Source organism: Grus americana, chromosome 4, assembly GCF_028858705.1.
Source record: "Grus americana isolate bGruAme1 chromosome 4, bGruAme1.mat, whole genome shotgun sequence".
In the NCBI taxonomy this organism is placed as follows: Eukaryota; Metazoa; Chordata; class Aves; order Gruiformes; family Gruidae; genus Grus; species Grus americana.
In genome coordinates this window covers 77,766,300-77,789,616 of record NC_072855.1, presented here as the reverse complement: position 1 = coordinate 77,789,616, position 23,317 = coordinate 77,766,300, and the positions used below count along the sequence as shown (strand labels likewise).

General features: G+C 36.3%; 2 protein-coding genes across 3 annotated transcripts in view; one reads left to right on the top strand and one right to left on the bottom strand.

The window, feature by feature from the left end:
- The window catches only part of METTL14 (methyltransferase 14, N6-adenosine-methyltransferase subunit), an 86,246-nt gene that overhangs the window by 3,416 nt on the left and 59,513 nt on the right, over positions 1-23,317 (top strand). The gene's annotated exons all lie outside the window — the stretch shown is intronic.
- The window catches only part of PRSS12 (serine protease 12), a 43,578-nt gene continuing 22,094 nt past the window's right edge, over positions 1,834-23,317 (bottom strand). The window contains exons 8-13 of one of the 2 annotated variants that reach the window (XM_054823700.1): positions 21,173-21,314; positions 15,316-15,521; positions 14,584-14,662; positions 12,400-12,540; positions 6,585-6,865; positions 1,834-4,624 (exon numbers count right to left, since the gene is read on the bottom strand). In XM_054823700.1, coding sequence (XP_054679675.1) covers positions 4,317-4,624; positions 6,585-6,865; positions 12,400-12,540; positions 14,584-14,662; positions 15,316-15,521; positions 21,173-21,314 — 1,157 coding nt within the window. In that variant the 3' untranslated portion in view covers positions 1,834-4,316. The remainder of the gene's footprint in view (positions 4,625-6,584; positions 6,866-12,399; positions 12,541-14,583; positions 14,663-15,315; positions 15,522-21,172; positions 21,315-23,317) is intronic. The other variant, XM_054823701.1, reaches the window with a different exon arrangement.

The window sequence follows — 23,317 nt, the reverse complement described above, 5'->3', positions numbered from 1 at the left end:
TCACTGGGATTTCCCCCTGGATAAATTGGCCTGGTGGCTTGATCTGGCCTGTGGGTTAGATTTGTGAACACTCAATTTTGAGTTCATCAAATATTTAGAACTTGGTAACATAAAACAATGGGTTTGAATCAAGAAGGAAAAACTAATTTTCAAGATTATGGTCAAATACAAAAGTATGAACTATATTGTTCGGTGTCAGTATCTCTTAGTAGTTTTGAGTGCTCAGTGAGGTTACATAGCCTTTCCTGTGACTGAAGTGTTCCATGAACATCCAGTCACATGCACAGAGGGTAGTGAAATCTGCTTTCCCTCATTACTTGAGAACAATAGAGGTATTCTCACAAGAGGTGGCTTTTTCATTTCCGTGTGGCTTACAATGGCTTGTTTCTCATGATTTGTCTTAACATTTAATTGCCATTTCCCAAACAACTGTTTTTCTATCTTTCCAATCTATTCCTACTGCATCTTAGCTCTTACTCCTATAGTTGTTCCTTATTTTTCTCCACCTTCATCCATCTGCAGTTACATCCAGTGTCTCACACCTCTCCAACTTTCACCCATCCCAGGTTTTTTTTTCCTTTACATTGCTACAAAGGTAAATAGTTCTTTCTAAACTGTTAAGTCATCTTTTCCCTGTTTGTGGTTGATTGGTGTTGCATTTGCAGGAAGTTACATGGTCAGTTTCTGTGTTCCATGGTAAATAAATGGAACAGGAACTACTGCATGTGAGCAGGTATCTAATGTGTATGAGGTAGGTCTGGTCTCATCTACCTCAGTTGACTGCATTTGCTGTTACCCAGGAGCTTGGAGCACACTCACATTTTTCTTTCCTGATACCACAAACTTCTTGTTTTTTGGGTGGTTTCTTCTACTGGGATCTGCTACTTGAGCCTAGTTGTTTTAGCCTTTTTGTACGTTATGTTCTGCAATCGCCACTCTGAAATTGTAACAGCATTAAAATGTTCTTGAGTTTAAATATTCTAGCACTTGAAAGCATGAAATACGTGCAATAACATTTAAAAGGATGGACAACATTGATTCAGGACTGACATTTTGTTAAATATAAGCTTATTACAGTGCTGTGAATTTTTCTGGAAATAAGGCAGCTGAGGTTATAGATAGTCTCCATATAATGATCATAAAATGGGATCTTGGTTTATCTGTGGCTTACAGATAAGTGCCCCTTTCCTTTGGGAAGTTGTACAGGGTTGAGATAAATGCATGTTAAATAGGCTTTGTGTGTCAGTTACAGTAATGCTTCTTCTGTTTATTTTATTTGTCTGTATATTCTCTGGAAAACAGACAAAAACTTGGGAGGTTCAGGGGGACTGCATCTAACTATAAACTGTCACAATGTTGGGGAACATGGATGGATTACACATCAGTATTTAAAACGGTCATCTAATCTGGTAATAGCAGTGCCAAATGTTTTCTTAGTTTATGCCACCATTAACACTGTGACCCACCTGCTTAATAGAAAAAACCCTTAGTGTAGGCTGAAGAGCAGGGTTTATTTCTACAACCTTGTATGTCTTAAAATGTTGAACAAAGAGCAGAGCACCAAGGGTCAAAAAATTCTTAAGCAGTTTTAAGAGTGTAGGATAAACTTCATTATGACAACCTAACTGGTCTAAGTTAAAGGACACAAAGCACTAGGAATTCCATCATACAGAACAAATTCCATCTCTGAGAAAATGGCCCAAAGCTTATATGCTTTGAAGAAAATATTTTCAAGAGCACCCTTTTTAACTTAAGAAAGCTCACGTGAAGCTTACCCAGCTGATGTTCCTGCAGCATCTGCTTGTACATTATCCACAATATATAAAACTTACAGTCAGTGTGGCAGTTTTTATTGTATACATTTACATCATCAGGCTCATTGAACAAAAATTAGAATGGCATAACATAAGAGAATTTCATTTTATGTTAGAAACTGAAAAGGCATGCTCTCTGCATGAAAACAGTAGTGCAACATTTTAAAATCTAATAAAGCATCCTATTAAAAGAGCAAAACTAATGAACTACTGTACTAAATCTAAATGTTTACTACATTTAATATGCAGACTTGATCCTGTCCCCCCCCCAAGTAGCAATGTGGTGCAACTCCTAAAAGAAAATTAATTCCCCTGTACACAAAGCATGTATTGCACTATATAGCCTACTTCACCAGAAGTCTCAAAATAATGGGTCTTGTATAGCAAAGCCTTGATGGTACAAGTAGATACATTTTGATAGATTTACTTCCCCTTTCCTTTAATTAAAAGGGCTCTGTATAAGTAAAAATGTAAATGTTTTTAAAGTTCACCAGCAGAGTGTTTCACATAGGTCTAACAGTAGGTCATCACAGTAGTATGATTTTTGACATTTTTAAATAAAATATTTAAAACTATTTCAAATAGTGTGGAATTACAGAAAACTAAAATGTATTAAAGCACCACGTGTACTAGTTTAGCACCAGTTCAAACAAGATATTTAAACTAGTCATGACCCTTGAAAACTAAGTTTGAGATCAGAGGGAAATTAAGGGCCAAGTCTTCAATCACATGGGCTTCTGCAATATCATTGCCACTTTTGTATGCAAATTGAGTTGTCTTGGATATTTGTTGCAACACCGGAGAGACATAGAACCGTACAGAAATGATTGCCCACTTACAGCATGAATACAAGCATCCCACTTTGTTCACAAAAGGTCACATAACACTGTTGTAAGCCAGAGTGTTTGGGGATAGGAAACAGGAAAACAGTCACTGGCAGTCACAGTTTGCACAGTCACTATGTGGTGACACACATCTGCCACACTTGTCACACTGGAGCATTTCATGGCCCACAGAGCTTTTGTTTTGTCCTTTTAAGAAGCATGTTAATTTAACACGTAGGGCACACTTGCAGAGCGTCAGAATGGCCATCAACAGGGATGGTAGAGGTAGCACTGAACTTTCCTGTCTTGCTCTTGACTGTAGTTAGTTGCAGGTATTTTGAAGACTGATACCTGTTAGTATTGCACTAAGGTGGTGACTATTTCCTGTGTTCTGTGTAAAGTTCAATGGGGTGGCCCTTTCTAAAAGGGTAGTAAGTTGGTTTATATTTGTCTTGTACATCAAGAGTAACTTTTTGTCAGTGTGTTTTTATAATAAACCATTAAGGTTTTCATAGCATGGGGAACAGTATTTGTAAAAGGAATTAAATGGAATCGAGGTGTGCAAGTACTTCAGAAGTCACTGAAAACTATCTAACTCTCACCTTTCCTGTAAGACAAGTCTGAACCAGTGTTGCAACTAAGCAAGAGAGAGTTATCCAAATATTATCGTGTAGAAAATAGTAGTTTAAGACTTTATAGACCTTCTCAGGTTTTGGCTCAACATCTCCAGTATTTGCATTGTATGTACTTATAACTTTCTCTTGTGGGATTGACAGGGGTTCTTAGTGTTACTTGAGTAAAGCCCCTCCAAAACCAGCAATGAGAGGATTGGGATGTTTTTCTGTTAGTCTGATACCATACTGACAGCTAGTGGTAAATATGAAAAGTAAATTCTCTCTGAAATGCTGTGTGTACTAAAAATGATGAATTTCAGAGAGAAGACAAATGATATTTATCTAGAGGAAAGAAAATAAGAGGTCATTTATTTTGATCTAGCTCTTGCAGCTGTGTAGGATGTTTGCAGGGAAACTAACTTCAAGTGTACTACCTGTTTTACTTAGGAATGTACTTTATGCACATTAAGCTGTGAGAACATTTATCAGAATAGCTGGGGATCTGATTATTGACAAATATTTTCGTTCTAACATTTAATACATACTCAGAATTACTTACCAAGTATCAACCTGCTAATGCTCTCATTAGCTAATGAAACATGAGTCAAAATTAGAGGACTGAGTGTAAGATCATAGGAAAACAGTCAAGAACTGATCAAATAAACTAGGCTGAAGATTAACTTTGAGATCTGTAATTAATTCTAGAGAAGCTTGGAGCATAGTAGCTAATACAGTCTTCTGGTGGCAGTGAATCTCATAGTGAACTTTCCAGCTGTCCTGCTCCAATGTTACCGTGAGCTTGCTATCACTTTTCCCTTATCTTAGATACATGGTAACTTGTTTGTGCAATATATATATATATATATAAACACTTCCTTAACACAGAGGGATTTTGTTTGGATAGGAAAGGTTGTGTGTATACAGCTTGGGTTTAACAAAAACACATGGATCAGGAAAATGTGTCTGTTTCCCTTCACTGTGGGCCCCAGCTGTGCACTGTCTGTGCTGTTCAAGTTGTCCTGCCTCAAGCTTTGTTAATAAAGTTTGGTTTGCATTACGGACATTCATAGTTTGGTCACACTTTTTATCCAGGGTACAAAAGATGATACTTTTGTGTAGACACCTGGAGAATCTTTCACTCCACAGCCATAGCCCCAGGAGGTCACACCATACACAGCCCAGCTTTCCCCTGGACGTTCACACATCAGTGGTCCACCACTGTCCCCTTGACAGCTATCAACACGTTTCTGTTCCTGGACATTTCCAGCACAGAGCATTCTTCCCGTGAATCTTCTTTTGTAACGCTCTTCACATACCCTCTTGGGAAGTAAGGGGATGGCAGCCTGCTGTAATGTTCTTGAATAAGCTCTTCCTGAAAAGAGGACCCAAATTATTTTCTCATCATGGTGATCGGTCTTGGAAATAGAAATGTGATTTAATCCGATTTTTGCTGTCAGTCATTCACGTTGTTTTGTCATTAAATGACTGAAAATAAAACTAAATACTGAACAAATATACTGTGCATTAAATATAATACTAAAATACTATATAGATATTGTAAATATGGAATGTAGATTTTTTTTTTTTTTAAAGATACATTTAGGATGTAGCTTTATTCCTTGTATTCAATGGATCTTTCCAAGGCTGGAGTTAGTTTTGTTCCAAACATACTCTGTGTCTTCTACAAGAATATATGCCTTAATACTTAAATGGGGAAGCTATTTTTGGGAATCTTGAGCAGTGGAGACTAAAGCTGTAGAAACACTTCATTTCTAGGTCACCAGTTCAAATCTAGTCTAGCTCAGCCTGACAGGTGCTGCATCCTCTATTGGCTTCCAAGTACAGCATCCAGGCACCCGTCGTGCTTATGCCCTCTAAGCACACACAAGCTTGCTTGTCCCCTCAACTGAGGAGCTAACCTTGCAGAGAACAAGCGTATTCTGGTAGAGATCGGCAGTGTCACTTGAATCTTGTACAATCCTGGTAACTTCTATGTACCAGAGTACTAATAGCACTCCTGACCAAAAGGAATCTTCATTTTGTGGGGGTGACCAGAACCTGTCCTTTGGTTTTCTTTGTCTGTAGTGATTCCTGCATTGTATAAGCACTGTTCTGCTTATAAAATGTCAAGATTTAAATAATTTGGGTTTTTTTCTATAGCTTTCACCACTTTTTTCAGTTGGAAACATGAGAAATTAAAGCCAGTGTTGGGGTTTTTTTTAAGTAAAATCTTAATGCTTGTAAAGTAATTATGATTCATATAGTAAGTGTGAAATATCAACTGAAGTACTGTAATGATGTAATTTCATACCGTAATTAAAGCCGATTATTGCACTCATTAATGTTTCCTTAAATAGATGTCCTAAGTTAACAGTATTGCAGAACTTTCAGTGAATTGTGTAAAAAGCTAGATAGAGGTTGGCAATGAATTAGCAATTGTTTTTAGCAAAAAACCCACCCTACAAGTCTATCTTCTTTATTGTAGCACAGTGACCCAGACATCTGTGCACACAGATTAATGCATGTAAGGAGGAAGAACTGATATTTCGCCTTGCCGCCTTGTCTCCTTGCCAGTTTGAATGAGTCAGTGGAACAAAGGCTCAAGTGTGGTTGCTGTCTTGCACTGTATTCAGCACCATAAAAACATGAAAGTAAAACACGGTTATTAATTTGTTAAACATTTAAAGGACAAAGACCTTTGAAGAGGAAGAATCTTGTACTGATTTAAAAAGTGACTAGTTTGTTCCAGAAGCCTGGATTGCAGATTGCATTGTGGCTCTCGTAAACTTTGGCAAGATGTTCTCTTATTTAAATCTAACTGCTGATTGAAAATGTTAGTGGTAACAAGGGAGACTAAAAATGTCATTTGAAATTCTATTAGGTCTGTATTTTCTATCCATTTTTCTATTGAAGTATTTAACTAACTTTTCTAAAATATTCATTGTACTTACCTTAAAAACCTTAAATATATTAGAGCTGTTAGTTATGTTCTGAGGCAGGGAGTGATAAGCTGCTGCACAGGGTGTGCCTGGCAAGAAATAAGCTTTTCATTCATGCTTGTCAATCTTAATGAGGCCATTTTACTGACTGGTTCTGTGATTCAGAGTGGCATGGTTAATTGCCACTTTTCAAACACAAACTAAATTCAGTAAACAAAGCGTTGTCATTCCTGTTTAAGGATCAGGAGAGAAAATATTCCCCTATGTAAAAGGAGTAAAATTGTTCCAATTTGGGCATTTTCTTATTTTAAGTATTTGAGATTTTTTTTTTTTTTTAAATAAGCAGCCTCAGGTAACGAGATCAGTGGGTGGAAGTCATTAAAACATTTTTACCTGTGTCACCCCATCCAGTGATATAACAGTTGGGAGCAGTTTTCTGTGGTCTCTCTCTCCTTAATGGCAAACAAGCAGGTAAGACATGGGTACTAAATCTGGCACACTGTTCCTCTGGCCCCTGTAGCCTCACTAATGCAATGTCATAGTCGCTGCTGTCAGGCCTGTACTCTTTATGCACCACAATCTGTTGGACTCCAATTTCTTCCTCGTACTCTTCTGGTACCAGTGTGTGATAGTCTCCAACTCGCACAGCATAGTTCCGAGTGTTGTTGCCATACCTAAGTTTGAGGTGAAAACAAATAGGGCCGGTTCATGCAGAGTCAGATCCTGAGCAAGCAAACAGATTTGAGGAGTGTCTTTATTACTCATATAAATACTGATACCAAAAGGGTTTTTAAAGAGCAAAATTGCTTTCTCAAATGTTTAGATTGACGTTCAAGTGTGTCTTAAAGAATATGAAAAAAACTTTTCCTGAAGTTTAAGGTTGGACTATGTTCCTTTTTTGTGTATTTTCACAAGCAAGGTTTCTTGTGGCCATCTGCCATGACTGGCACATATCTCAAAGGTGCAAGCAGCATCTGCGTTATAAATGTATTTCATAAGGATAACACAAACTGCCAGTAATTATAATGAAAACCTCAGTACTAACATCACTGTGATGCTGCAAATAATTACTGAAATGCAAACAGTGTTCAAGCTTGCTTTGTAGGATGGTTGAGAAATTCTAGAGGCTTAGATAACTTGATAAAAACATCTTAAGTTAACTGAAGTTATAATAAGGAAAACAAAGCATATGTGCATCACAAGCACCTATTGTCAAAGTGACAGAAGGCCTGTAAATCTTAGACTTGTTTTACATCTAATATGACCCCATTTCTTTTCACATCATAGACTAAATGGTAAATACCTTAGAGATGATTAATGTGGCTGAAACAACAATTTTCTGTGCATGCCTTTGGAGATTTTTGGATTACAGGACACACATCCCTTCTCAGGAAAATGCAAACAAGGGAGTACTGTTGGGTACATTTATTTATTTAAAAATCTGGTTAAGCTAACCTAAATATTTTTCCTTTGACTTCTCCCTTTCCCTCACAGCCTTCAACAGGAAATTTGTAATACATGTGCAGAAAATACCCTACAGTGTTCTATCACCTTCTAACCTATACTTGTTCTTTTTATATCACTCCAGAGTAGTGTATTTCCTAGAACTACAGTTTAAAGATTTCCGAATTGGTTGCAGCAAGAGAAACTACCAAATCAAGGGCAAGTGTATTGATCGCTTTGGCCATCTTTTTCATGGAAGTACCCACGATGTTGATTGTTTGACAGAAAGCATGCTACTATGGTATATAAGGCAGTTTGAATACACTGTGAAAACCAAACTGACAGATCCTGGTAGCTCATTTTATTGTATAAGCTAATCAATTCATTGGTCCCCTGTGAAACTCTTGGAACAGAGGAATAAAACACCCAGCTATAAAATGTTGTACACACTGACAGCACAACTCCTGTGCCCCTCTCCAAAGTGGGCGAGGTCAGTGTAGAGGCAGATAGCTGAGTGGTCAGGGTGCACAGTATCAAACCGTATTTCACTTTTACAAAATCTATTTACAGAACAGATGTAATGCTCAGAACGTAAAGAGTGTAGTAACACTGGGATGGGTTATACAGCCAACTAAGTACTTCTCTGGTGTCACTTCTTGCATGGGCGAGATTACAAACAATCTTGGCTGATGCATTAGCCAACTTTGTAACATCTATTTTCCTCAGAGTAATTTAGAAAAGGAAGCTGATACAGAAAGCACTTTACTTACTATTGCAGTAAAATGACTTTGTGTTACTTTCATTTGAATTACTCTAACTTAAATGCAAAACCCACGCTAAAATAAATGGAAGAGTTGTTTTTGTTACTGACATCTCAGATACATTTTTCTGCTCAAATTTCATAACTGCATGATGACGTTCCACTTAAGAACCTCAATGATACAGCAATTTGAGCCCAGTAAGTTCAGTAAAATGATGCTGTTTCCTTTGCCAGTTAAGCAATATTAAATAGTTTAATAATTTTTACTACAGCCATTGTTTTTAACTGTTGATCTCATCACCTTTAAAAGCTATCATAAATAGGATTCTGCACCCTAGAATGTATTGCTAGATAATGATCTTTGAATGTTTGAAAGTATACAAATGTACAAGGTCATTAGCATTAAATATATATTTGCCTGACATAATCTGCCAAAAACATTTCCAGAAGGTCACTGAAAATACTCTTGTAATTTATAGATACACTTCGGGCTCTGTGCAGCAAATCACCTATTAGTGCTATGCTGATAGTTTCTGGATTAGGAAAGCTTTTTTACATTTAAAATATATTTGCCCATCTAAGTTAACCACTGCGTACATTGACGTATAGGTTTTGTATATATAAACAAACACAGTCACAGTACTTTGCAGATGCGTAGTATCAGTGGTGCAATGGAAATCTGGCTCAACTAGACAAAGGAAATTTTACGTGGTATAAATCTTCTGTATTTTTTTTAAATGCAAGGGGTGCCTCTGCATTTTAGTTTATAGACCTTATTCACAACATGAGTTACAGGATTTACCATATACTCTACCCATTATCTTTAGTGCAAATTGAAGGGGGAAGAGGTTGTGTGGTTTTTTCATATTTTTTTAAACCTCATGGAAGTCAGAGTACTACAGAGTCACTAATGTATTAGGTGTTTGTAATTTAGATGAGAAATGACCACAGTTCCTTCCTAAACTGATTTAATAACCAAAGGAACTTGATTTTTAATTGTTTATTTTGACTCGTAAGCCTAGGCATGAAGGAAAGTTTTTTATGACTAGTGCCTGTCAGCCATATATCAGATAGTATAGCAGAAAACTTGCTGCTTCTATTTAATGTTACATCCTTGATTTTGACAAAAGGAACAGTGTTCCCTTTAACAGGTTCCTGCTGTTTTTCTGTGTTATGGATGATGGTCATTTATAGCAGAATAATGAAGAAAGGAGATCCAGAAAAGCTTATCTTAATTAAAAGTACTGATTTTAAACATTTAATAGAATGAGAAGTGCTGCTTCTCCTGCAAAGGTATGAAACTTTAATAGCTACAAGGCTTCTAGTGAGACACTTAATGAGCAGTCTTTGCACAGCTTTACCATATTTCTATGCACACTCGCACACATAAGGCTTTCTTAAACTGATTTCTTCATCTGTAGACAATTACATTTCTTCCCCTGTAGTAGTTGGTATTTGCCAAATGTAATACAGCCTCAGTACATAAAAAAGGCAAAGTAGCTCAGGGGTGGCCAGTCCTCCTCACCAAAAAGTCACCTCTGACAGAACCCACCGCAGGCCGTCACACTTGAAGAGTGGAGGCAGAGGAGTCATCTGTGAGTGCTTCATAGCTGGAAAATTATGTTGCTTTCAGAGTATTACCCCTCTGTCGGATGGCTGGGTTGGGCATGCCTTGAAGTTCTAGAGCAACCTGGTGATGTTGGCCTTAGCACCTCCTGTCAGGTTTATTTCCCAGCCAACTGGAGGATGGGTTAGTCATCAGCTACCATGCTAATATCATCCTGCTGCCAGTCAAGTAATATCCTGACGTTGAAGGCACACCTAAATGCATGTTACCATTCATGCTGAATTTGAGAAAAATTAGTTTTAATTCTGGTGTCTGCTTTGGTTTCTGGTGTCTTACTAGGTATTTAGTTCCACTGTGCCTCAGGTTCTCAAAACAAAATTACCAGGACCATGTTGAAGTATACATGGGCATTCAGGAATGCCTAAAGAAGCACTTAAATAAGAGTTATATTATTAGAATAGTACAATGTTCAAGTAACACTGTACTTCCTAAAATTACATCATGGTCATTATAATTTCCTGTTTTTATATGCCTTGTATTTCTAACTATCCAAAGTTAGTATTTTTTTATGTATAAACCTGCAAATTCTCTATAGCTGTCAGAACCACTTGCTAATAAGATGGATGGGTTATGAGAGGAAAAATAGCTTCAAACAATTTTTGATCTTAAATTATGTGTCTGTGAAATTGCAGAAACCAGTAATGCTGCTATACTACCAGCAAACAGTTCCTATCATCATGCATAAAGTTGTATTTAATTTTTATCGATAGTACAGATGAGACCACTTTTGTTATTTAAGCACTGTTCCAATTTCCAGGGTATGAGAAATGGTATACTGGCCTTTCTCTTATCTGTGGAAAATATGTGAAGAAGGCGCTTGATCTATAGATAGCTCTTGGAAACCTAGCCCCTTAAAATCACTCTGAGATCACTAGGAAGTTCAGCCCAGTCTGTCCAATGTCAACTTAGAGCTAAAGGTGCCCTCTCTCTTTTACAGTAAGCAGTAGTGCATCTACAGGCTGTTTGGAGTTGCATGCTTAGATCTAGGTTTCACAGTTTTAAATGCAACATCTGGGGCAAAATGCTACTTTGGTCTGTGAGACCACATGTAACAGTTTTAGGATGGCCTGTAACAGACCCGTGCACTAATCTGCAAGTATCATAGTGTACAGTGCTGCAGCCGTGCTGCTCATCCGTAACACTGCTCTATCATGTGGATGTTCAGCAAAGTATCCAAAATGGGCACGCTTTGGCAGCACATTCAGTAATGACTTGGACCCCCAGCTATGTAAGCAAGCCATTGGGAAAAACAGGTAATATATTCTGTGGGGAGTGCGTACTGTAAGAATGCACCGCAATTGCAGCAGCACAGCAAATACTAACTTGTTTCACCAAACTTCATGAAAGCGTTCTAATAAGGCAAAGAATTGGGTAACTAAGATACTGGTTTGCACACAGAAAACCTAACTGGCTTCCTGTCATGTCCCTTTTTCTTTCCTTGAAGAGGATCTTTAAGGTAAAAGAAAGGACTGCATTGTTTTCAAGCCTTTAATCAAAGGCTTTCTCAAGAGCTTAAGTTGCATCCTTAGTAATCACTATAGAGGTGATGAACAGGGGAATAGGAAGCCATTTTCTATAAATTTTGATCATAGAAACCAGAGTGCTTTCATAGTTCTGCAGAAACAACTGGGACATCAGTAGAAGTAGGCAGAAATTTTATTGCGTTTGACCATTTCATCTTGAAGTACTACCAAGAAAAGTCCTTCATTATTTTCACGAAACATGAAAATGAGAAGATGTGTATCTAGCACTAAGCAAGGATAACAGTTTCCATTCAAGTAAAAGTATATCTGACTCTAGTTATTAGTGTGCTCAAAGTCTGAAGTTAAAATTTCTGCAGCCCACTTGTGCAAATTCTAGCAAATATCCTCAAAACTGCAATGCCATTCTTCTGTGCTTTTATACCCGCCCATAGTGCAACCTTTTGTAAGGATTCCAATGAAATAATTGCTGTCAAAAGCTTAAAATATTAAACCAACTTCCTTACTGTGCAAGTTAGTATTTTTATGTTACAGTAACTTCATTGGCAGTGAATTCCTGATGACAAAAGTACTGGAGAGGGGATATCATAAAAACTGAATAGAATTCTCAGTAACAGAATATCTATTTCTGCAAAAAAGGGAAAAGACATTTTAAAAAGCTAGATAATATATATGAATATAAATCTCATGCATGATGACACCCAGAATGATTTCAATGTATTAGGATTTTTTGTTTGTTTTATTTGGTGGGAAAGAAGGTTGGTTGGTAGGATTTTTTTGAACCAAAGGCTAATTCTTTGGAACTGTTTTCAGTGGGCTTGAACTGGAATTTTTTTGCCTTTACCCAGAACAACCAAGTAGTTTGAAAATACACTTCACTATTGAAGAGAGACCTACCTTTTAAAGCAATGTGCAGCAGTGAGGACCCAGCAGCTGCTGATTAGGGTAGCACCACACAAGAGTCTTCCATCACCGTGAGAAGATTTCAGTCGGATTGCAACCTGCCATGGCCAGCCGCCCCTACAGAGGGCATAAAACCTTGCGTTCAGGTTACAACAATGGAAAAATAAAGGTAGTCAGTTACCTTCAATGTAAATCCTATTTAGTTTCTTTGACTGACATAGCTTGTAAACCGTGTTATTTATTGAGTAACAGTTGAGAATACCTTCATATTCCTGCAGCATTCAAAATTCCATTTAACAATGGTCAGGATTACTTTACGGATTGTTTGGGTATCCAGCACTCTGAGTGCTTCTTCCCACTGTCAATTATTTTAATTTTCCCTTCTCAGATTGCATTCATTGTGCCAAAAATACATTCTGTGGGGTCCTCGCCAAATACCGTCCAAGTCAACAAACCAGAAATTTCCTGTCAGCTGGAGAGGGGAAAGAAGGGAATTTCTTGAAAAGCTTAACCCAGCATCCTTTCCTGTCTGTGTTAGTATCTTTGTCGGTTCTGAGCTGTTTGAAAAGGGAAGCTGGCAAACCAAGAGGTCTAAAGCAACTGTAGAAACCACAAGTAATAGATTAGCACCTTTTTTCAGCCCATGATCATCTGTTTTGTATAGTAGATCTGGGATACATATTTGCAGGCCTATGAAGACAGGATAGATTATTTTTTGCCAGTTTAATAGATTAGCAAAATATGGAATCACAAGGGAGAGATATGCACCTGTGAGCAACAGCAACATCCAAGAATAAGCAACAAGTACACTTAGGTGTTTTCTGACTACTGTCAACTTGAATAGTAGGTATGCTGGAGTGCAACAGCTGCCCAGGATCATCTAGTCCAGCTTCCTATCTCAGAGTTGCCAGTGCCAAATGTTTTAAAGTAAGGTGGAAGAATTTACTTCCTATAAAGCATAAAACAATTTAGATACTTTTTAGTGTTGGAAGATGGGATTTAATATGCCTTTCCAAAATGGCATAATTGCTGGTATGTATATAAATATCCAGTTCCTTTTCAAACTTTGTCAAGTTCTTTGTCTTAATGACTTCTTGTGACCAAGTCCTTCTCTGATACTGCTCATATGTTCCTCTTCTTGATTTTGAAGCAGTTCTAAGTATACTATTGGATTTCTCTCACCTTTTGGCTTCATTTAATGTCCCTGTGCTTATTTATTATGAGATCAAGTTTCTGTTCTGACTTAATTGTGCAATCCATTATTTGTCACCATTTCATTTCATCCAGTGTCCTTTGTACACATATTCTGAGACAATAATTCTTGATCTTCTTTTTCTGCACAGTGCATTGTTTATTATTGTCATTTGTCTCTTTACTAAGCTAAGTAATCGTACTTTGCTCTGTGTAACTGCATTTAAATGCTTTTCTGGGCTCCCTCTTGTTACTGTTCTTTGAAGCTCCTCCACTTAGGCAGTGTCTTTTTTTTTAAATGGATTGATTGATGCTGTGCATGTACTTTGACATAGGTTGCCCAATGGCATGTAGCGATACTATAAGTGTATTTTTTACAATCCCTTTTGTAAGATTCTGTGAATATATATTTTTTGTGGTTACTCAGAACTGTTACGAAAATAAAGCCTATACTTCCTATTGTAGCATTTAGTAGTAGTAGTAGTATTCAGTTAATCTGTTTGTATTAACTAAATGTAAACTTGTCATTAAAAGCTAAGAACAAAGCGTTAACAGAAAGCCTGGTTTTATAGCAGTGTCATCATCAAGGCTTATTTTGTGAATGAAAATCGGGTCTTGGGCAATGAATCATACCCAGGCCTTTTCTTTGGTGTAAGTAGCTTCATGTAGCTGACATTGGGATATCAAGATGCCCTTTAGAAAAAAGTAAAACGGTTATTTTGAAAGTAAGAAATTTAACCCAATCAAGGACCAAACCCATAAGCATCTACAGATTTTCAACTAAAGCTGCAAGTATTTATCAATGAATATTTTTTAATTTCCTGCCAAGTTTGCTTTCAGTATATTTCTGCTTCTACCTCATGACAAGCCAAAAGAAAAAAAAACAACAAACCTACAGTAAAACCATAAATTAGGCAAATCACTTATGGCAAATACATGTCTTAGAAGCTTTATATTCAAAATTACTTGTCTTTACCAAATACTTACCGTAAAGAATTTTTCCCACCAATTATTCGCTTTTGTCGACGATGTAGTAACCTCAATCCACAAACAGAAGCAAGAGAATCTAAACCAGAAAGGGAGATATAGACAGCATTAAATGCAAAATGAAAAGTGGCCAATCTTCAATGAGAGTTAACTAAAAAAAAAAAAAAAAAGTGAGGTTATTCTGTGTTTCATGGTAATTTTTAACAACTAAATCTTGCTCAGGGAAAATACACTCAGTTCTCTCAGACTTAGAAATTCTTTTTAGCTGAGATCTTTTGACCATGATCATGGAGCAGTTTACACATTTGTGCTTTGCTTCTCAAGCGTAGGATTTTTTTTATAGGGTTCTTCCATACTTCATGTAAGTTCAAGCAGAGCTTGGCATACCTCGTATGTCTCAGTCCTCAGCTGAAGATAAGCTATACCTTGAAAAATTGAAAGTAGCTGTCCAGGTTTTTGCATTTTCATGTCCCTCATACAACTTAAGAAACCTGGCTGCCGTGAACTATGGTTCACAAATACCCTGTATGATTTGAATAATCTTTTTGAGTCCTTTGCACAGCAATAAGATCACACAGTGTAAACAGAGAGGATCTTCCACCACTTTTGTTTCTAGAATTCTTTTGAAATAACTGTTTCCTCTGTGAGGTGGGATTGTTTACATCTGTCTCTTCCTACCATGACAGTTCCCCATCGAAACCTGTCGGTCTGTCACTCACAACGGGGCTTCACCTTTATTGCTGTTCCCAGGGGCCTTCTTGCTTAGGTGGTCACAGATCACCCCCGCATCCTCGCTGTGACGGCAGTTGTGCATCCCAATGTCCTGCTTAATGCAATCTGCCAAGGATCTTTCATTTCCTGTGCATTTCACGTTATCCACGTGGATCGGGCCTTTGCCCTCCCCAAAATATGCCATTGTCCTTGCTCTAGCTGGACCTCTGGAAACAGAGCATATTTTTTTAATGAAACATTTTGAGGCATTATTCTGCATTTTACTCAACTGAAATATTTCAGAGTGAGTAGTGAAAGACATTGAGGTTTTATTCCAAGACCTGTCACTGATTCACTTGATGACAACTTTCCTTCTCATTGCCTCTGTTACTTTTTTATGTAGGAAAAAAGTAACTGTAACAAATTTGCTACTGTTTATTAATGCTTAAAAAGTGCTTTTACGTATCCAGTTAGAAGGCACTATGCAAAGTATTTTACATTGTAATGGCATTACAAATATCTATACAGCAAAATATCTGAAAGCTGCTTTTTCATAATCTCTTTAATCCTCATATAAAATCAGCATCTGTGAATGCTAAAAATAATTTGTTGTGATCTGATTCCCACAGAAAGATGGGCCAGTTAAATACAGTATACTTGCAGTGTAGTAGGAGCTGTGATTTCCAGATCTGTTAGTCGTTAATAGTTATTAACATATTTTGTTGTCATGACATTTTTAAAGTGCACCCCTCAGTTGAGTTCTAAAACTGTAAATTGGAGAAAGGCTGAATGCGGTTAAGTCTCAGCACCCACCTTTTCCTGGGAGGAACCCAGTACTTAGTGCTTTTGTAGCATTTTTGTATATAGGCCTCAAGGCACTTTACAAAGAAGGTCAGTATGATAATCCTATGCTTGTATAAGTATCAAACCTAAGTATTTAAATGTTGGACTTAGGACATTTTATTAGGGTTTGAAGTCCTGATCCATATAGCTTGTCTGTAATGCTGTACAGCTTCAGCAAGGACCGCAGTGTCAGTGGTGTGAATGACCTCTTTTGAATGATGAACCTTTTTCCCAAATAAGGGAGTGGATGAACAAATGCAATAAAAAACCAACGTGACTTGTGGATGTAAGCACCTCATTTGGGAACTTTATGATAGACTTTTAATTACTTAGGATAATGCTGCTTAATAAAAAATAAATGTTTTGTTGTATATCATTTAAGAGTCAGAAAGAATTGTAAGTGGGAGACCACCAAACTGGCTATACAGGAGTGGGGCAGGAAGCCACAGCTGCCTCTAGGTGTGTCTGAACTACAAGTTTACATATCAGTTAAGAGCAATTTACTGATATTTTATTGTGATAAGAATATACAGAATACTAGATAACTAAAATATTGCACTATATCATAGGTATCCATTTTATAGGATATTTTATAATTGCATATTGGAAAGGACAGTACTTCTATATATACAAAAGGGTAACTGCATGTACTATGAAATGCTTGAGTAAAGAAAGAATGAAATTGTGTTAGGCAAGAAAGTATTTATTTTCCTTTACACCTCTTTTTATACCTTTTTTAATACCTGCAATGTTGGGGAAGATAGGTGAGAAATGCATAAAGAGTTCATGCTCTAGTTCATCAGCTAGGGATTCTCTGTTGGGGAGGAATTTTGATTTGTCATACTATTTTCAAAGCTTCATCATACTAGAAGTGTGGCTGGATCAAACTCAAAGAATCCAGCCATCAGTTGCCCGTATCCATATAACTGAAACATGAAAGTAACACGTACAAGCTGCCTGCTTTTTCAAACTTGCACATAGAAAGTCTTGCCTCTTTGGATTTTTTTTACCACGTATTGAAGGGTAGGCAGGCAGGTTTTCTAAGTAGGGCATGTTGGTTAGAATGCATGAATTGTAAAAAGCCAGGAAAGAGAAGCACGTAAAACATTTGACAGAGATGATACCACAAGGTCAACTATCCTTACACATTTTGAATTTCCAAGGCTAGTGTGTATTTACCAGATAATCCAAAGCCTCAGCTGACTTTGGAACCAGTATAGGGCAGTCTTTGCCTAACGAGTTTAGTATGATTTAACTTGTCAGTCACAAGCAATGTGTCTCTTCTTGCTCCAAATATTTTTCTTTAGTGAATGATATTCTGATGACAGATAACAACAAAAAATGTCCAGCTTTCTGTATCTGTGGATGGCTGATGTGTCCATGTATGCTATTACAAAATAGTGAGACAGTACAGGCACTTGTTGCAAATTCTTACCTGGTTTTGGTATCTCTATATCAAAAAAACAAAGTTTCTGCTTTAGGGCATTGCTCTAAAGTTCCTCAGGATATTGAAAACTACTTTGTTGTGAATCATTACAGTATTCTTAGCTTTTCCCAGAGAAGTATTTATTGCAGTGTAGTATAGAATTGTCTCTGCAGATTTACTGGCTACTTACAAGGCCATTGCCTCCATTGGCTTACCGATAGATCTCAAAGAATACTCTGATATCTGTGAGATCGCATATGTAAATATTTTAGGTGAAAGAGATGTAGAGAGACAAAGATGAAGGAGGGAACTTAGTGCATATGGATTGCAGTCATGCATTGACATGAACTGAATCACGGGACTTGGACTGCATACTCTTCATACCTTTATATGAAAACTATCTATCTCTTACTGTGCATCAATAATCTCTCAGTTTGCTGGTAATGGCTATGAAAGAAGTGTCCATACCCACTCTTAACAAAAAAACAACTAGGTAACAAATGTAAAAATCATGATGTTGTAGAGCAAAGAGTGCAGCTTAATAGAGAAAATTATTTCATATAATTGGGAGATCTCTACATGTAGAAGTGTTAAGCCTTACATGTTTGTTATGTGCTGGAATGTGTTCTTAGAACTGGTTTTAGTCCACCCCTAACAAATGTGTGTGTATCCTTTTGTATGTTTCCACTTTCATATGTTAAACCAAATCACACAGTGGATAGTACTTCAGGAAAGGTATGTGTTCTCTTAGTGTTTATGTTGCTACAAATATACTTTTATTAGGGTGCTATTAATTACTTTTATGTTTTCATGACTGGTTTTAGCCAATCAGTAGGGCTGTTTTTTAATGTTCTTTATATTATGTTTTTCTAACATTAATCATGGATTTCACAAACTGGGTTAATGAGATATCTTTAAAACTAGTATTGCTTTGAACCTAGTGATTTTGCCAACTCAGGAATTTTCTTATTTCAGTCTCAGAGTGAACTCTAGTAAATGGCTGAGAATGTTCCAAAGCAGGATTTTGTAAAATAAATGTACAGATAAGTACTGACAATATGAATAATATATACAGGAAGAACTCAGTCCATTTTCTGTGTTTACCCTTTGCTTGCACAAGTCTTCCTTTTTAAGGCAGTCTTTTCTTCCCTTTGTAATCATAAATATGTGAATTTTTTTCCCCAAGGAATGTAATTCCCCAGTAGGAAAGACTTTAGAATTAAACATAGCATTGTAAAGGGAGTCAAATGATACTGTTTAGTTCTGTGATCAGTCATAATGAAAACTGATGTCAACTTCACTATTAGGTGTTTTTTGAATTCGTCCCAGGAAAAGGTCATAATGTGTTTATTTCTAAAGAAAAAACATTCATCAACCCTCAAGCTCAGGTGCATGAACCCAGAAGCCCCAGCCTTGCTTTGGAACAGTCAGTTCACCACTGAATATAATTTGAACTTGAGCAAAAAGATGTGTGCATGAACTCTTAGGCCCAGAAGCAATTCCAGCTCATCAGTGCACATAATGGCATAGTCAGGTTTGTGGAATGCAACTGTCTAGACAAAGGGTCACCAAGGTCCAGCATTTCCGACAAGCTCTCCCAATTTCTGCAACCTAATTTTAGATTTCTAAAATGTGTCTATCCCTAGTCCTTCAGGAAACATGTGCTCTGTTATATCCTATAATCTTAACCCCCCACACATTCTGACAGGACAAATTGAGAATCCAGCCAACTGTCTGTCCTTGCAGAGATTTAAAAAAAAAAAAGATGGGGATAAGTGGTTGAGTTTGAACATCTGAGGGAGACATCTAAAAGGCCAGAGAGGCTGAGGATGAAGCAGACAAAATGATGATTCAGTGGGAGATAATACAAGTCAAGTTGTGTAGTTTTGAAGCCATAGTCTACTACTACTTATAAATATGCTTTACTAAATGGATACCAGACAATTTTTAAAAGGCATATATTATGTATTCAGACATAGTTTGATGATATTCCGTTGCACAGACTTTACATTGTTAGATACAGCGAACAGATAACATGATTTGTATTTCTTAAGCTCAGATTTCTTTATAGATACACTCAGAGAAGACATTTCACTAGTTTCCTGTTGTATTTAACTAGTGTTCTGGATATTTTTCAGCTCATATTAGTTCTGTTGTTTATCTGTCTGCCCTATAGTTGTTGTATCTTTACTGCTCTTAGGTGTCCAGAAAAAATTGCATGAGTAGTGTAAGCCTGATAAGCAACTTAGTTTAAAAATGACACATACACATTACAGTGGTTTTAATTAGAGGGTGTTTTTTTCCTGTCAGATCTATTCCTATATTAAATGAAGCTTATTCAAATTACTGTCATGCAGGCCAAAGCCATTATCCTTTGTGTAACATTTTTATCAAATCTCTAAGCTACATTGAGTCAAGCCAGATCAATAAATAAAAGAAAAAACCCATGAAACTAGGAATTCAGTAGCTGGTGTGCCTACATCTGAATCTGCAGACATCATATCCACATCTTGTAACAGTGGACACTGACCTGTTGCTATATTTCATTAAAAATGTTAACAGTTATGTTAGAACCTGTATGGATTTCAAAGTCGTCATCATTAAGGTTCACAAAAGATAAATATTAACAATATGCAAAATTATACCTTTCAATGAAAACAGATCAAGAGTTTTTTGAAACAGTACAACCATTACCCTCAAAATTTTATCCAAATTCCAGACAATTTTAGTAGACTGTGGTAAACCAAATCTAGGTTCTGAATATTTGTATTTTCTTTGCTGTTGTAATGAAAAAGACATTTTAAGTTCCCTAAGGTTTTTCTATATCTACTGTTACATCAAATCACTAAAGCACTAGAATTTCAGTTCCTTAGGTTTTTCTGTGTTGACTAGATGATTCAATATAAAAATTGTAATATGAATGAAAATTGTCTCAAGTATGGTGAAACAGAGCTCTCGCAAAATCAGAAATGAAACAGAGAATCCTCGTAGTTCACAGAAGATATAATCATCTATGCTATTCTAGATGTTAATATTAGTTTTCCTCATTCTTTCCAAATTACAAATTTCACTCTAACTTATAAAAAATGTTTAGAAATCTGAAAACGGAAGATGAAAGAAGTAAATTAACAGTTCAAGTGGCAAAGAGCACAGAGCAGATACACTAAATCAAATTTGCTTCAGTTACATTAGTGCAACTAAGTGTAAAAAAAATAACAAATCAGTGTAATATGTTTATATCATATAGACATGTAGCACCATAAATGACAAATAAAATATAGTATTTAGTTAATAGTAATTTGGAATATTTAACTTCCAAAAAAATTTTAATAACTAGTATTATCTTGCATTTCAGTTGCCACACTGTGATATGCCTTTGAATATTAAAATTCCTTTTCCCAGTTACGCTAGTTAATGAATATTCCTTTTGAAGACATAGCCTTACTACTACTTATACAGATCGTGTAAATACACTTTTCTAAAAGAATGCCAAACAGACAAGTTTTAAAAGGTGTATCAGACGTGTTGGTGATACTCAGTTGCAGAAACTTAACATTTTTAGATACAACAAACAGATAACTTGAAAAACAGCTTAATGAGTTTTCTTACTTGTAGCCAAGCTGTCGACAGACTACAGCTGCATCTTTATCAGACCATCCATCATCACAAATTGTGCCCCACTGGCCATTGATAAAAATCTCTACACGTCCTTCCTTCTTATTCTCACCATCCATCAGCCTGATGGGAGGACCTGGGAATAAATTGCTGCTGTCAACTCACCACAACAGAAGCAAGAACTAGTACTTTAAGTCATTTTCATCACGTTTTGTGTATAGCATCAACTGATGTTTATGTTCAACAAGCTTAATATCAGCTGTTTAAGTAGTCGTATTTTTCCTGGCTAGCAAAGGGAAGCAGTTTGTACAAATTACAAGACAAATATGAAATAATACTGTATTTTGCACTTCAGAGTTCACCTGGTTCCTTCATTTCATACAAATAGGTGACATCATAGCTCAGAATTTGACCACAATGGACACAGAACAATTCTCCCCCTAAAGGCAGAAAACACCTGAGATATCTTTGATATGATAGCCATACAAGCTGGACACATTTTAATTGCAGAAACTTTATGGGTGAATTTAACTGTACCTCAATTCATAAATCCATTCTCAAACTCCTGGCTACAACTCCTCTTAACCACTATCTCACCAAAAAAGTGCAGCATTGTGTAGAACTTCAGTTATTACTTATCATTATGCCTGCTGCTCTGTAGCGTATTTTGTGTGATAGCATAATGTTCTGCAGCATGTTATTCTAGACTAATGCATGATTATTTTTCTAGCAATTTAAATTGATTGCTTATTCAGACGTGTTCATAATACAAAATCTCACTTATGTGGATTAGTCAGACTTAATTAATAATGGTTGTTCAGTGCTTGGCCTGTAGTTAAATTTTGAATCATTTGATTCTCACTTACATTAAAATTCCTTCATAGCATGCAAGCAATGCAAGTAGCCTTAAACCAGTTATGAATTCCTCTGAGGTCTCTTTATAATGTTTAAGTGAGAATCACCTTCTAAATCTTTTAGTATGTCATAGTTTATAATCCGTAATACACTAATGAGAGTTTCTTTTTAGAATAATTGGAAAGACTGTTCCTCATGCTTCTAACCTGTTTCTAATCTTTTCTAAATCTGAAAGGATGAGAAATTACTTAATTATGCTCTTAAATAAAGCTGTATTTTGAGATATTTGCATTTGATATTTAATTCAGATTAATTTAAGGTATGAATAACTTTTGTATACCAAACCTTACTCTGGATCAGAGCAAGTTAAATCTGGCCTAATTCATTAAGTAAAAGAGAAAAGATTTGAAAACAAAATTAAAGTCTGTTTGCTTCAAATGTCATTTAAAGCATATTGCTTATATGGGAGTTCATACTGCCTGGACAGTTACACGAATTAACTTCACTAACTTTCTGTTTAGCTACATTGTCATGATCTTACATACTAAACAAATGTTATTGTAGTTATTGTAGTTATTGTAGTGTATTGTATCGCATTTTTAGTGTTCCTTAATGTCTGTATTTCTTCAAGTCATATAATCTACTAATTTCTCATATTTTCCCACTGAATGCATCCTTACAGGGAGAAAAAAGGCTTTTCAAATGCTGGGAAGTAAATTGTAACAACAGAATCTTTGTCCACTTTACAATCAGAAATCGTGTAGGAAATGTCAGATATACTGTCTTCATTTTCTTGTTGAAATGATGTGTTATTCTGGAAGAATATGATTTAGGTGAAAATGATATTACCCAGCTAGAGGCATGGGATATTAATGAGACAGTATAGCCATTTTATTGTTATTTCATCTTCTTGTGTTTTAGTGTGTACATATATATGTATATATTTATAAGCACAAAATTATAAAGTAACTTTCTGGTAATGGGGGATGTGAGAATGTTACCATATGGATGCATTTAACTGCACCAGACCTCCTTCAGCTGAGATTATATTTTATAGGAGTTTGAGCAAAGCAGCACAGATGGTTTGCATCTGTAAAGACAGCAGTCATGATCTGAATTCCTGTTACTTTTGGTCTGAGAAAATTCTTTCTACCAAATATGATTTGACATCATCTACACATAATGGAACTGTACTGCAACATAAAACATTCATTGGACTGTGAGAGGGTCAAAAGGCTATATAAAGAAAAAGACTGTAAAGATGGAGAGACTAGAGAAGTACAT